At 46.0% G+C, this 15033-nt stretch overlaps 1 protein-coding gene across 1 annotated transcript in view; it reads right to left on the bottom strand.

The window, feature by feature from the left end:
- Positions 1-1478: 1478 nt before the first annotated feature.
- DNAL1 (dynein axonemal light chain 1) overlaps positions 1479-15033 on the bottom strand; it is a 230562-nt gene continuing 217007 nt past the window's right edge. Inside the window, exon 8 of the mRNA XM_086937248.1 lies at positions 1479-3195. Coding sequence (XP_086793374.1) covers positions 3149-3195 — 47 coding nt within the window. The 3' untranslated portion in view covers positions 1479-3148. The remainder of the gene's footprint in view (positions 3196-15033) is intronic.

Here is a 15033-nt window from a genome sequence, read left to right as displayed (position 1 = left end):
TGGCAGATGGTTCGTCGGCTCTGAGGCTACTGTAGCTGCAGTTCCGGCAGGTGAAGGGGCTGTGTATGCGTTTCAGGGCGGCCTTGAAGCAGGTGTGGCTCCCTCCGGAGTTGAGAGCGTGCAGAGTGCTGGCGTCGTAGTGGCGGCGGTCGTCGTGGCGGGTGCGGGGGTCAGGAGTTCTGGCGCTGGGCGCAGTCCAGGTGCGGACAGACGGGCTTGACTTAGGCATGCCTTCGGCATATATGGGGAGGTGGGATGGAGGAGCAGCTGGGAGGCGGGGGCAGCAAATGGGCAGTCAGGGCGGCGGGCCGCAGGGGACTCAGCGGCGGGGCGGTGAGGGACAACTAAGGTAACAGAAGGAAAAAGGGGCACAGAAACGAGGGAAAAACGAGTGGCAGAGGGGCACAAAATAACGAGTGGAACTGAGGGCAGAAGGGCACATAAACCGAGTGGAACAGAGGGCAGAAGGGCACAAAAAACGAGTGGAACAGAAGGCAAAAGGGGCACAAAAACAAGGGAAAAACGAGTGGCACAGAGGGCACAGAAAAAAAACTCAATGCAGAAGCAGGACTGCCCGAGTAGGAGTCGGAGATCCCACTGGCCGCATTACGATGTGACCACCTTCACAGTGATCGCATTGTGTATCTTTTGTATTGTGGTGTGTGCTGCGGGCTGCTGCATAAGCCCAATACAAAATAAACACACCCGACATATCCCTGCACCATGTGGCAGGCACCATGCGGTGCCTGTCACATGGTGCAAGAATATCTAGGGGAGGGTAACATTGGGGTCCCCAGGGCCCCTATTGGAGGGCCAGAGGAGAAGAGCAGTCCCTTTCTGTCTGCCTTTTCATGGCCATGAAACGGCCGGTAGAAAGAGACACTGTAATCCCTACGGCTGGCTCTGAACAGGCACACACAAGGAGCCCATAGGATCTGTGCCGGTCGGTCTCTCTGACCGCTCACCATCGTAATGAGGGGGGCAGACCAGCAGGGTTCGGCCAGACAGTGGCAGTCCCACCGTCATCGTAATTGGGCTCCAAGTTCGAGTCTGGCAGGAAACTCAAACATCCTGTGCTTAAAAATTAAAGTGTCCATGTGTAATACAACTGGTGCTCATGTCAAGCAGCTCAGAAACATTTGGGTCGAGTTCGCGCAATATATAAAACTGAAAAGAAAAAAAAAAAAGAATAAATATGGCTATTCTGATTTTTTTTTTGTTGTTGCATATATAGCGCGAACTCGACCCGAAGGTATTGGAGCGCTTTACATGAGCACCCTATTTACATTACACATTCAGGCAAAGGGAGATTAAGTGATTTGCCCAGAATCACAGGATGTGAACGCGACCCCGAGGCTCGAACCCTGGTTTCAGCACCAAAGTCAGCAGTCTAGCCGATGGACCACATCCCTCTACCCTTCTCATAAACAAACTATTTAGGTAACCCCGAGGAGAGAAACACAAGTTGAAGTCGAGAGCAGCCGTACACTTTTTAATGAATGTAATCAGTATTTTCTCTACAAAAATAAAACAATAAAAAAATGTGACTTGCAAACAAAATTCTGAGGTCTGGTCTGCAATTGGGCAAAGTATTTCATGTTTGTGCTTTTGTTATGCACCATTCTGCACGACATCATTTCATCTTCAGCAACATTTTATATGTAAATGCTCATCCCACTGCAATACCTCACATACGAGCAAGGTTGTACAGTAGTGTCTAAAGCAAGAGTGTTACAGATCCAATTGTATAAATAAAAACACAATGACAGCCCGGTTTTCAAAAGGACCGTGAAATATTACTCACTTTTACTATTTGTTCAGGGTTTTTAGCTTATATTTCAACAGAGGACAGCACATGTTCATATTAACAAGCACATTAGAAGCAGCGTTCCCATTGGTCAGTATTCTGTTATTTAGTACCCTTGTAGTGGATATCTTTCTGTCATGTGATCAGTTTAATCAATGATACTGTTAATGGTGTATATAACATTACACGTGAGCACCCACTTCTTGGAAGTATGACCTATAATAGACTTAGCAGTACATAGGACTATTACGGCCTGTGCAAGTGGGTCCAATCCCTTTGAAGTCTGCACTGGATTTTCAAGCACCCACAGCATGCTGCAACCGTTGGTTTGGATTTATAATCCATTTGAGATTTACAAACTTTTAAAACTTGCAACAAAATAATTGGAGCTAGGTACAAGTACCTTATGTGCTTGTCGGACAGCCCTACTGCAAGACTGTGTGCCCTCTTGTAAACACCATTGGATTCTACCCTGACTTAGTGGGAGGATTCTGCCGTAAGGGCTATCCTGCTATCTGAAACCACTTTGTATCCTGCTCAGGCTCTCCAGGTCTAATGTGGTGTATCCCATGTTTTTCTGCTCAAATTCTCACCAATCTACATCTTGTGTGTTTTCCATTGCTTTTCTGAAGCTACACCATTGTCTTCCCAAGAAAAGTATGCCAACTGCCTCTTTCATTCCTCTACGGGTAACAACCAATACGTTTCAAAATGATGTGCAACTTTAGCATTAGTTAATAGTGAGCCAAGCATGTGAGGCACAATTATGTGTTCACAATACATTGATCAGGATATATAAAATACGTTTTTTAATGAATAATTTGCATTTTTCAGGTTTAGTTCCCTAATTAAGTTTTCCCTTTTTAGACCGCTTTTATAGAAAATAATTTGAAAGTAAAAAATAACCTTTAAATAAATATTAACTTGCTGAATGACTGCACATTTCGATATTTGTGCACTAGATACAAAATATTTTGTTTGCAAAATTATTCTGGAAACAAAGGTCACTGCTTTAAAATTGTACGTAAAATGTGAAAAACACACAGTTATATTAACGCGCCCTTACGTAGCTCCCACTCTCCATTCCACTGACCCACAATTTAGTTAATCCTCCACACTTCGTTTCACAGGTGTGAATTCAAAAACGGATTATTGGAAAGGTCAGCATAAATATATGCATATAGTCTCTGGTTACTTTAAACAATTCCATCCATCTCTACGAAACGGAGTTGGCATGTTGATTATAAAAACCTTAATTTTGGTAATATTGTAAGAAACAGTTATACAAAAGTCTTCTATTGTTTTTAACATAAATAATTTAAAACAGACTAAGTGTGTGCATTATTCTCCTTCGCCCTCCTCTTCCTCCTGTTTAATGACCGGATTTCCTGAAAGAAAAAAAAAAGAAAAAAAAGAAGTTCAGAGTCTGATAATTATGGTACATATACTGTGGGGATGCCCTAATCCAAGCTCCTGGGGTGTAGACAAACCCCGCAAGTAAGATGACCCTTGCTCTCCCCAGGATCACGGCATATCTGAGGAGGAATATATGACGTTATTCCGCAAACTTTATTCCCGCATAACATCACTCCGCATTTATTACAACGCATGAGCCATTACTCCTCAGTACCATCACTCCGCATTCTTTTACCCCGCCTATAACTTTACCACGCATGCCTTTACAACGCAAAGGCATGTGTGGTGAAGTTATAAACTAAGTAAATGTACATATATATATATATATATATATATATATATATATATATATATATATATACACACACACACACATTATATATATATATATATATACACACATATATACATACATATATATATTTTTGTACTTCACCAAAAATCTTTTCCAGCAAGTAGATGAACACGCGGACCCAAAAGTTCTTTGTGCCAGTTTATTTCCAAACACCCTGCATCAAAGCCGCCATGACGCGTTTCGGTCCCACCTGGACCTCTATCACATATATATATATCCTTAATATTTTTAAGAAATATTTTTTAAATATATATATATATATAAAATATATTTTTTTAAATCACTCTTTTCACCCTAAAAACGAATTCCACCCTGATCCCTTTAAATACCCCAGCACCCAAGAGTCCTAACCCACCTTACCCTTACTCCTTAAAATACCCCACCACCCTTCATCACTAACCCTTTCTGACCATAGAAATACCCCTGTACCCCAAAACCGATCCCTGAACCCTAAAAATACCCCTGTACCCCAAAACCTAACCCTGAACCATAAAAATACCCCTGTACCCCAAAACCCAAACTTATCCCTGAACCCTAAAAATACCCCAGTACCCCAAAACCCAAACCTATCCCTGAACCCTACAAATACCCCTGTACCCCAAAACCCAAACCTAGCCCTGAACCCTAAAAATACCCCTGTACCCCAAACCTAGCCCTGAACCCTAAAAATACCCCTGTACCCCAAAACCCAAACCTATCCCCGAACCCTAAAAATACCCCTGTACCCCAAAACCCAAACCTACCACAACCCATAAAAACCCCTGTACCCCAAATCCCTTAAAATACTCCTGAACCCCTAAAACCTATACCCAACACCCCCAAACACACCCTTAAAATACTCCTGAACCCCTAAAACATATACCCCAACACCCCAAAATTAAACCATATACCTTACACTTAAATACTAAAAACATGTTTTCACCATTCATGCTTTTACAACGAATTTCCTAGTAAAAGCATGCGTGGTAAAAGCATATAAGATGTAATGGCATGCGTTATAATATTTTGCGGAGTAATAGTACTTTCGTTGTAATGGTATGCGGAGTGAAGGTATGCGGAATGAAAGTTGCGTTGTGAAGGTGTTTTACCCTGAGGAGAGGTAGACCTTGATATTTTAGGGAAACCTCATTGATTTTTGCAGGAGAACCTTATTATTTTGAATTGTACAGTAAAATCTAGCAATTCAATTCTTCTTCATTCGATCTTAGAAAAACATCATAAAAGCACAAGATAAAAACAGTGCAATAAAATATAAATACAAACATTCTTTATCACAGCTTTACAATCTCATTATAGTAAAATAAATATCTATCAATTTAACACCATTTGAGAAGAAGGATTCTGCAACTGAGAGCCCATGCTCCATGTAATCATGAACCTTGGCAGGAGGGCGACTGTGAAGCCCATGGCTTGATTCCTTAGGAACCCCAGCAACTTTCTTTATCAGCCAAACGTATAGGAAGGCAAGGGCACATGCTGTTAGATTTGGCATTTTTGGCTGCCAGGTTTCACACAATGGCACGTCTTCATGGGCTGGTAATGTAGCAATTGTGATTTTAAGTAATAGAGAATCTCTAGAGTGGGCGCCTTTGAGAGCAGCTTTGGAATGCTACATGTTTACTTGAAGAGCGCTATATCGAGGAAACACATCCTAATGAAAGCTATTAGCACACCATGTCTCTCTCAGCAGACCTACACGAGCTGGAGGTAATCTTCATTTGATTAATAGACACTAATGACTGTTTCTTGCATCACCTGGTAAATCAGCTAAAGCTGGTCACATTCTATTGGATTTCCTGGTTCCTGCACATGGAGCATGGAAAGCCAGAAGAGGTGTGCTAAGAGAGACTGGAAAGCATAATGTCCACCCTGAATTGGCCTGTGTTTATGAACGGAGTTCTAATAGTTCCCAGAGCATTCACTACCCCACCTGATGAACACCGTTAGTGAGGGGAGGCTAGCGGTGGCTCTCCCTCGTCTCCCCTCAACAGTGATTGGGGCAATTCAGCAGTGCCATCAGTGTAACAGAAACCAGCCTGGGGGTCCTGGAAGGCACATCAGACTCAGAAGATTGCAACTTTGACCTGTGGGGACACACACAGAAGCTAGCAAGGAACACGTTTCCATTTTGCGCAATAGGTTTTGTTTGTACTTGGTGCACGAGCTTGAGCAAAAATCTCCTTGCAGTCTTGAGGGATATCTAAAGCCTTGAACTCTCGGTGCTCAGGATCCAAGCTGTCAACCGAAGAGAGCTCGGGTCTGGATGCATTACTTGGCCCTGGGACATCGTCAACAGAGAAGGAATGGGATGCAGGTGAATTGGCTGATCCTGAGAGAGTAGGAGAAGCTCTGTGAACCAGAACTGGCGTGGCCACGCCAAAGCTATTAAAATCATTATGCAGGGTTCCGTCTTGAGCTTCCGGAGTAATCTTTGAATCAGGGGAATTGGTGGAAAAGCGTAAACAAATGCGCCTGACCAGGCCATCGAAAGAGCATTCCGCAATGACCCTCTATGGTGATCCCTGCTTGCATAAAACAGCCATTTCTTGTTGCCTGGTGTAGCGAATAGGTCTTCTGATGGAGTGCCCCAACGAGAGAAAATTCCTTCGAGAGTTTTTTTATCCAGTTCCCATTCGTGACAGACCGACCTCAGACGACTCAATGTATCTGCTGTCGTATTGAGGGCCCCTGGAAGATGTTCCGCTGTGAGATAGATCTGTTGAAGAATTGCCCATTCCCAGATCTCCTGAGTCTCTCTTGAAAGAAGTTGAGACCTTGTTCCACCTTGTTTGTTCACATAATGCATGGCCGTAGTGTTGTCTGTACGGACCAGGACAGTGGAATTCCGAATCCTTGGAAGGAAGGCTTGTGAAGCTAAACAAATCGCTTTGAGCTCCAGAAGGTTGATATGGAAGGTGCGTTGCTATGGTGTCCAATGATCGCTTACTTGAAGGTCTTGCAAAACTGCTCCTCAGCCTTCCAGAGAGGCATCCGTGGTCAGAACCAAAGGAGCAGGAGGAATTTTGAAAGTGAGACCTTTCGCTATATTGCTTCTTATGGTCCACCAATTGACAGCCTTTCTCATGAGAGGAGTGATCACTATCTTGCCATCAAATGATCCTTCTGCCTGGCGCCATTGCATGTCCAGCTGTTCTTGCAGGGGGCGCATACGAAGCCTGCAATGCGGAATTAAGGGAATGCAAGATGACATCGATCCTAGAAGAGATTTGTATTGACGGACTGACAGAGTTTGTCTTTGTAATTGGTTGGCGGAAAGAATCAGCCTGCTCTGCCTTTCCTCTGAAGGGAAAGGCTTGCAACAAGTCGTATCCAGAATGGACCCCAGAAACTTGGCCGACCTGGATGGAAGGAGGACTGATTTGTCTCTGTTGAGTCCGAGACCCAAATGATTGAAAAGTGAAATGAAACTCTCAACTGCCTTTGTGGTTGCTTGAGACGATGGAGCCTTTATTAACCAATTGTCCAGGTAGGGAAAAACCTGCAGTGACAGTCTTCTGAGAAACACCGCTACTGGGGCCAATACCTTTGTAAATATCCGTGGAGCGGATCTGAGTCCGAAAGGTAGGACTCTGAACTGAAAGTGGCTCTGGCTACTGTGAAGCATAGGAACCTTCTGTGGGCTGGGTGAATGAGAACATGGAAGTATGCGTCCACGAGATCCAGAGTTGCCATATAGTCGCCAGGATTCAGGAGACGCATAATATCCTAGAGAGATACCATCCGCAACAAGAGTTTTATGAGATAGGTGTTGAGCTCCCTCAGGTCTAAAATTGGGCGCCATTTTTCTTCTGTCTTGTGAACCAGGAAAAACCTGGAATAGAACCCCTTCCCTCGTTGGGACTGAGGTACTGGTTCTATCGCTCCTTTGATGAGTAGCTGCAGAGTTTTGAGATGTAGAAGATTCAGATGTTTTGGCTCGATGGCGTGAGGGGCTCTGGAAGGTGGACATTTTTGAAACTCTAATGTGTGGCCAAATCGGATGATATTGAGGACCCACCGATCCGATGTAATGATCTCCCAAATGTGGAGGCATTGTGATGTCCTACCCCCCCACTGATGTTACTGGGGGTGGAGGAACAGCAGACAGAGCCAGGAAGCCGCTATTGGCGTTTAGAAGCAACTCTTCCCTGACGACCCTGTCGTCCTCTTGATGGTTGACGAGAGAAAGACGCCGATTGACCTTGGCGTTGAGAGCACTGGGGTTTGTACGACTGTGAAGATTGCGAGGAAGAGGAGAAGCGTTTATGGTAACCTCCTCAGTAAGTCGAAAAACCTGTCTCTCTTGCACCCCGGAAGGGAACCTTGCGGTATTGCAATGTCCCCAAGGACCTTGCCGTGTCTGTGTCCTTTTTGTTGTCCTGTAGAGCATTGTCTACATGCTTTCCAAAAAGCATTTCTCCATCAAATGGTAAGTCCAGGATCTTATTCTGAACCTCGGGGCGAAACCAAGTAGCCCAAAGCCAGCCTTGACGTCTTAAAACTGCTGAACCTACCAAAGCACGAAAGGTAGTGGTGGCAATATCCATAGCGCAATCTATGTCTTCTGAAGAAGACCGTTCTCCTTCCTCTAGTATCTTCTTTGCCTCCGCTTTGGAACTTTCTGGTAGTTGGTCCATAAATGGAGATAAATCGCACCACATTTGGCGATCAAATCGTCCCAAAATTGCAAGCGCATTTGCCGCTCTAACCAGAAGACTGGACATTGAGGAAAACCTTTTCCTCACATTGTCAAGGCGCCTACCCTCCTTATCTGGTTGTGTGGTAAGGGGCGCAGATGGATTCTTTTACTTTCTTTGAGCCGCCTGGGAGATAACAGAGTCCGGCTTTGGTTGACCAGTCAGGCAAGCAGGACTATCTTCAGGAGCCTTATATTTTTTCTCCAGCCGCGGAAGAACAGGATTAGTGTAGCTGGAGACTGCATCACCTAAATTCCTTCACTCCATACATGCTCCACAATCGGGATTAAATGGATGGATTTCCTGTAAGGCTCCTTTAAATCGTAAAGGAAGTTCTCCGATTGTACGGTTGGAATGGGAAAGCCAAACCTCTTGGAAGCCCTCTCCATAAGATTATAGAATCCTCCGATGTCTCCTGGATCAGAGTCAATGGGATCCGGCAATGGTGAGGCCGGATCTGGAATGACTATCATCCCACTCTCTATCTGGGTCCGGGACCTGATTCACATTACGATCTTCATCTGATGAATCATCATCATGCATAGACTCAACATCATGGTGGCCTTCCATTGGTTCCGGCTCTGGAGGTCGAGGCAACTGAGGAGCCACTGTAGCTGAAGAAATGGCCGGGGTTGGTGGAGGCGGTGCTTGCATTGTTTGCTCAGAAATCTGAGACTGAAAACCTTCTCTTGTAATCTAGTAACATCAATTGCAAGTCACTAATAAGTGAGGAAGGCATGGCCACCATACCCTGCTGTGTCTGATCCTGAGGTCTATCTCGTTGAACATACTGTTGTTTCAAATAGTAATCCTCGGAATCCGAGTCCTGGTACTTCACCTGAAGTTGGGACGGGCTGTAAGCGACCCCATAAGGACCTTCCTCTTCCTCTGAAAATTCTTCCTCCAAGAGCAAAGCCGGAGGTAAGGGTGTCACTCTTCGAGGAGATGTTATTTCAGGCATGATTTGGTGTCTTTTAATAGAAATCTGGACTTTTTGAATTGTTGACGTCATCGACGAGGTCGTCGTCGAAGGAATCGTCGACGGAGAATGAGTCGTCAACGACAATGGACTGATCGTCGACGATACCGTCAACGAGCTCGTCGTCAGTATCATTGTAATCGCCCTCATCGACATCGTCAACACCATTGTCAGCGTCATCATCGTCGACGTTGTCAACATCGTCGACAACATAGAGATGGGTACCTGAAGCGTCGAGGAAGTCGTCTCAGAAGTAGTCATCGACAAAGGTCTCGTCGACGGAGCTGGAATTGACGTCAGGTGACTTTTAGATGGAGTCATCGACGTACCTGATATTGTCGTCGTCGACGGATGTTTTTTTCTCTCAGATCTTCCTTTCTGAGGTACAGAAGCCGGTTTTAAAAATAATTTTTCCTTTTCAGGTGGTGGTGAAGAAACAGAAGGACCATGTATTACCTTCTTAGATGGGAGTACCTCAGGAACTAGTCCTTTACACCTCAGTGAGGAGATTTTTTGGGACTGGGCCTACCAGACCTACCAGAGGTCTTTTGTGAGGCCTTAGCAGGGGGTTCAGATGAAGTTGAAGGGGAAGACCTACCCTTTTTCTTAGACCTCTTTGACGATGTAGCTGAGGAGGAATTATCACTGTCACTGGATAGAACTTCTTTCAGAGGCTTCATTTTCTGCAACCAGGTTAGCAGCCGTCCTACCCTGTCTCTCAGAGTCTTGGTGGAGAAAGTCCTGCAGATTTTACAATCAGTGCCCTTATGATCAGTGTACAAGCAGTAGATACAGTGTTTATGCTTGTCCTCAATGTAAAGTCTTTTATTTGAGCAAGTAGCACAGGCTTTAAACAAAGCTTTCTTTTCCTTATCTGACATCCTTGAGGAGAAACAGATGAGAAAATCCAAAGTTGTAGAGAAATCTGAGCAGAGCTCAGTGGAGACTCCCATAGCACAGCGTGGGGTAGAAAATTGGAGGCTCTGAGGCTCTCTAAGGAAGGTTCTAAGGGGTGAGGCTAATCTGATTGGTTGTTACATGTTTTACAAAAGAGGTGTATATGCTACAAAATGAGATGAGGCCTAGGCCTTTTCTTTCTTTTTGTACCTACTGCTATGTTATTTTTTTATTTACCGAGGCTCCCATTCTGACGACGGGGAATGATACAAGCTATGGGAATCTATGAAAGTTCCCATACTGGAGTAATATAAAGTGGCCTAAATCATTGAAGCCAGATATTCAACTATGGTAACTGTCTTCATAGCTCTTTTGACTGGGTGCCTCCAGAGACTAGTATATTGGTTAACATTGCAATACCAGCTCAACAAAACTTTTGTCCATAGACAAACTGTTTACCTAAATTACAAACTCCCCATTACTGGAAGCACCTCATTTACCAATAACAAATCTGGACAAGTCTGATGTAGTGAAATACAGTCACTTTCAACCAGGCCTACTCTTTGCAGACCCAAGGAGTCATACATTTCAAGATTAATATATGCAAATCTATTATCTTATTCACTTTTTAAAAACCCTCCAAGGTAAATTTTCAATGCCTACTCATCTACTGATCACAGGTCTGCACATCAGTGCAATAATTTACAGTTCGGTTACATCAATGACGATTACATGATCTTATCATATCATATCATATGCTTCACTTGCAGCCAACTACCCTCTAAAGCAAAACTTTATAAATAAACAATAAGAAGTGAGGGGGAACTCAACATGGACTGGAGAAATGGGAGAGGGAGAGGAATCTTAGCATTCCAGGATTTCAGTTGCTATTTAATAAATCTATCAACAATGGCGGGACAGGAAGTAGACTCCAGATAAGCTGGGGAGGGGAAGCAAGAGGGCTTCACTGGACAGACGGATGAAGAACTATGCCTCAGAAAAACCTGTGCGCAGGCAATGGAGCATCACAAGGCTGAAAGGAAAAAGAGAGGTTACAGCAAATAACAGGCACTATAGAAGAGAATAGTGGAGCACATTAAAAAAGGCATGCCCTTGAAAAACATGTCAACTTGTTAGCTAAAATTGATTGCGCCACTAACAAACAATGTAGTGCTTTCGTTTACAGACAATGCCTAATCAAATATCATTTAAGGGGAATTAATATGTTGAAGACAAAAATGAAACACATTGCTAATAAAAAGCAGTGTCCTAAAATATTGTGAAATGAGAGAAAAAAAAGTAAAACTATCCCCAGAAAGGTGGTGTTTGGAGTGATTATAAAAATGCACCAAATACGGTACTAAATCTTGTATATACCTGATAAAGAAAAACATAATCAAATTATCAGATGGAATTGAAAGAACATTTTTGAAGGAAAAAAATCAGATATTCAACAGAGTATCAGGTTGACAATCTAATTAAAAAACGTAACGATTAGTGTTTGGGTCAGTTGGTTTTATCAAGAAGAAAAAAACTCCTTCTGTAGTAGTCTGTCAAACATGATGGTAGAATATTTTTTTTCATAAAAGATTTTATTGGGCTTTTGCGAGCAACACAACCCAACAGGGTCATAAACATATTATTCCTCAGGATAAATTGCGTTTCAGTATCCCCATAAGAAGAAACAAAGTAAAACAAGGCAAACATACACATGTGCACAGTAAGCCCCCCTCCACCCCACCCCGACATAGGGTCTTAGATCTTAAGCCGTTGTGGTCCTAAGGTTCTTGGTAACAGCATGTGTATCCTGGTCATATTGTCTGATTTCAGCATCTAATTGTAGTTCAGCAGTGCCTACAGACTGTAGAACCAAGCCCCGGTAATCCAACCACCTATACCAAATCTTGGTCCGCACACACCGCCAGCCCGGAACTCGGACTCATCCTCTTCGACGGCGCCGAAGCAAACACATAGACGATCTCGAAGTAGAAGCAACTGGAGGTCCCGATCCACTAAACGATCTCCCGCCAAAAAGGCTGCAGCGGAGGGGTCCGCTCCTCCGGACCATCAGACTGTGGACTCGTGAATGGGGGTGACTCTCTCCATGGTGCAGTGAGGTGAGATCAAGGGGTGGCCCTGCGCTACCCAGCGAGGGTAACTGGCGTCTTCATCACATACCGACATTATTGGACAAAAATATGGATTTTGATTTGGGATGTTGGGTGAGGGGGGGTTGGGGAGGGAGACTGCAGGGCGGACATTCGCCTCAGGGTATCAGTTGCCCGGGGTCTCACGAGTGTTAGTCGACCCCTTAAGGGTCGAATTTGGGGTTGTGGGGTTGGACTATGGGGATCCATTGAAGTGGGTGGCCTCTGACCTCCCGTTGGGGGCGGTGGCTCGCCTGCACCGAGACAGGTACTTCACTGTTATTGAGGTATAGGGGGCGGGGGGTGTGAGGGGTTACAAGAAGTTGTGTTCGGCCCAGGTTTGGGAAGGGACTTTAGGGGACAGCGGGTGTTTGGGAGTAGTTCATTGTTACACGATGGTCCAGCTGGTTCGATTGCTTAGGTACAGGCAGCCTCACTCCTATAGGCCCAGGCGATTATACATGTGCACAAATGATGGCGGATAGAGGCCCAGCTCCGGAGCTCCCCAGGGTGGCGCTGCGAATAGTGAGCTGGAATGTTCGGGGCATGCTTGATAAAATTAAGAGGGGTGCTGTGCTGAGGCAGGGGAAGAAGGAGAAGGCAGATTTCCTTTTATTACATGAAACCCATCTCCTGGGTACCAAGACCCTTAGTTTGCAGCGATTTGGCTATCAACAGGTGTACCACGCAGGGTTCGTCAGAGGGTCACGGGTGTTGCGGTTTTGATTCATCGGAGGGTGTCATACGTGCACTCTACACAGTGGATCGATGCCCAGGGTAGATATGTGTTTGTTCAGGGTACGATTGATAGTGAGCCGGTCGTTTTTGGCAGTGTGTATGCCCCCCCCCGCTGCAGTGGTCCCTGGTGGAGAAAATATTCGCTGTTTGGTCTGAGATCCCGGATGCCCTGGCGGTAGTGGGAGGGGACTGGAATGATGTGATGGATGGTACGATGGACCGTTTTAGACCGAGTGGTGGGCTGCCGCCGACTGCGTCAACAAAGTTGTGTGATATGGTGCGGAGTTTGGGTTGGACGGATGCCTGGCGCTATCAACACCCACGCAATAGGGAATACACTTATGGCTCAGCAGTGCATGGCTCCTTCTCCCGCTTGGACTACCTGTTTGTTCCCTGCCCGACGATAGGAAGGGTAGAAACGACGACCATATTACCGCGCGGGCTCTACGATCACTCTCCCGTAGTCATAGTTATCCGTCTGGACAGGAGACGGCAGCCGTTTCGATGGCGCCTCTCCACCTAGCACCTTCAGCAAGATGAATATCAATCCCATATGCGGCAAGCGATAGCCCACTACTGGTCAGATAATGAGGGATCGGGAGTGGATGACATGGCCCTATGGGAAGCATTGAAACCCACACTCCGGGGAGTAGATGTAGCCTGGTGTGCTGGGGCACGTAAGTTGCACGGAGTCAAGCTTGAGAGGGCTGCGGACCGTGTGCGTGCTCTGGAGAGCTCTTGTGCAGAAACCGGAGAGGAGGAAGATGTTCGGCGGCTACTGCAGGCGCAGCGAGACGCTGCTTCCCTGCAACTAGAGGAATCACGTCAGGCATGGCTTGCGACACAGAGCAGAATCTACCAGTGGGGGGACAAGTCGGGCACAATGCTATACAGACTGTGCCAAGGCACACTTCAGGCGCCGGTACTGCCAGCACTGCGCGATGGGGCCGGTATCTCCCTATCAGACCCTAAGGCGATTGCTGACAGCTTCGCATGCTATTTTGCGAATCAATACTCCCCCAGGGAATCCCTTCCGGCGGCACGTTTTTGGCGGATCTCCCACCGTGTGGGGTCTCTGATGATGAGCGTGATAGCTTTGAGCTCCCTCTGACTGCAGAGGAACTGGGAACAGCCTTGGGAGAGTTAAATGCAGGGAAGGCCCCCGGGCCTAACGGGTTCCCATGCGAGTTCTTCCGGAAATATCATACTCAGCTGGGGGCACCCTATAAGAGAGCATTGGAGGCTGCGAGGGAGGCGGCCCGCCTGCCGGGAGACTATCACGCAGAGATAGTGGTCTTCTGCAAGCGGGGAGACCCCCCAGACCGCCATGAATCCTATCGCCCTATCTCATTACTGAATACTGAAGCAAAGATACCCGCTAAGGCCCTAGCCAACCGCCTCCTCCCGCTGATCACCAACCTGGTCCACCCGGACCAGGCTGGGTTTATGCCCCACAGAGCCACTAGGCATAACATCAGGCGAGCCCAAGTGGCACTGGAAATGATGAAAGCTACTGGAGCCCAGGCGGCGTTGCTGCTAGCGGATATAGATCGGGCGTTCGATTCCCTGAGTTGGGTCTACCTGCAGGCGCTTCTGTCACGGTTAAATCTTGGACCCCACTTTCTTTCCTACGTTCGGCTGCTGTACACTGACATAAGCGTGGAAGGGTATACTCAGATGCGAGTCCCTTGCTCATTGCACCATCAGGATTCAAGCAAGCCGGGCCGAAGACGGCTGTAATGCCAGAAACCGGTCCCCGGAAGCTTGTTTCCTTCCCAGTGAAAGAATTGGCTTTGTAGTTTGGTTTGCCCTGTTCCCATCATGCACTGGGACAGGAACAGACTAATTTGCATGTAGCCAGGTTCTGAGCTGGGATGGTGCAGTGAGCTAAAGAACGGTGTTGGATCTAGCCCTGATCTCTTGACTGGGTGAGAGTATTCTGCTTAATTCAGAAACTCTGTCCATCACCACCCCTTGTTGTTTAATTATTTTGTCCA

The sequence above is a fragment of the Lissotriton vulgaris genome, chromosome 9 (assembly GCF_964263255.1).
Source record: "Lissotriton vulgaris chromosome 9, aLisVul1.2, whole genome shotgun sequence".
In the NCBI taxonomy this organism is placed as follows: Eukaryota; Metazoa; Chordata; class Amphibia; order Caudata; family Salamandridae; genus Lissotriton; species Lissotriton vulgaris.
The sequence above is the reverse complement of the archived record's forward strand: the minus strand, read 5'-3'. Positions and strand labels throughout refer to the sequence as shown.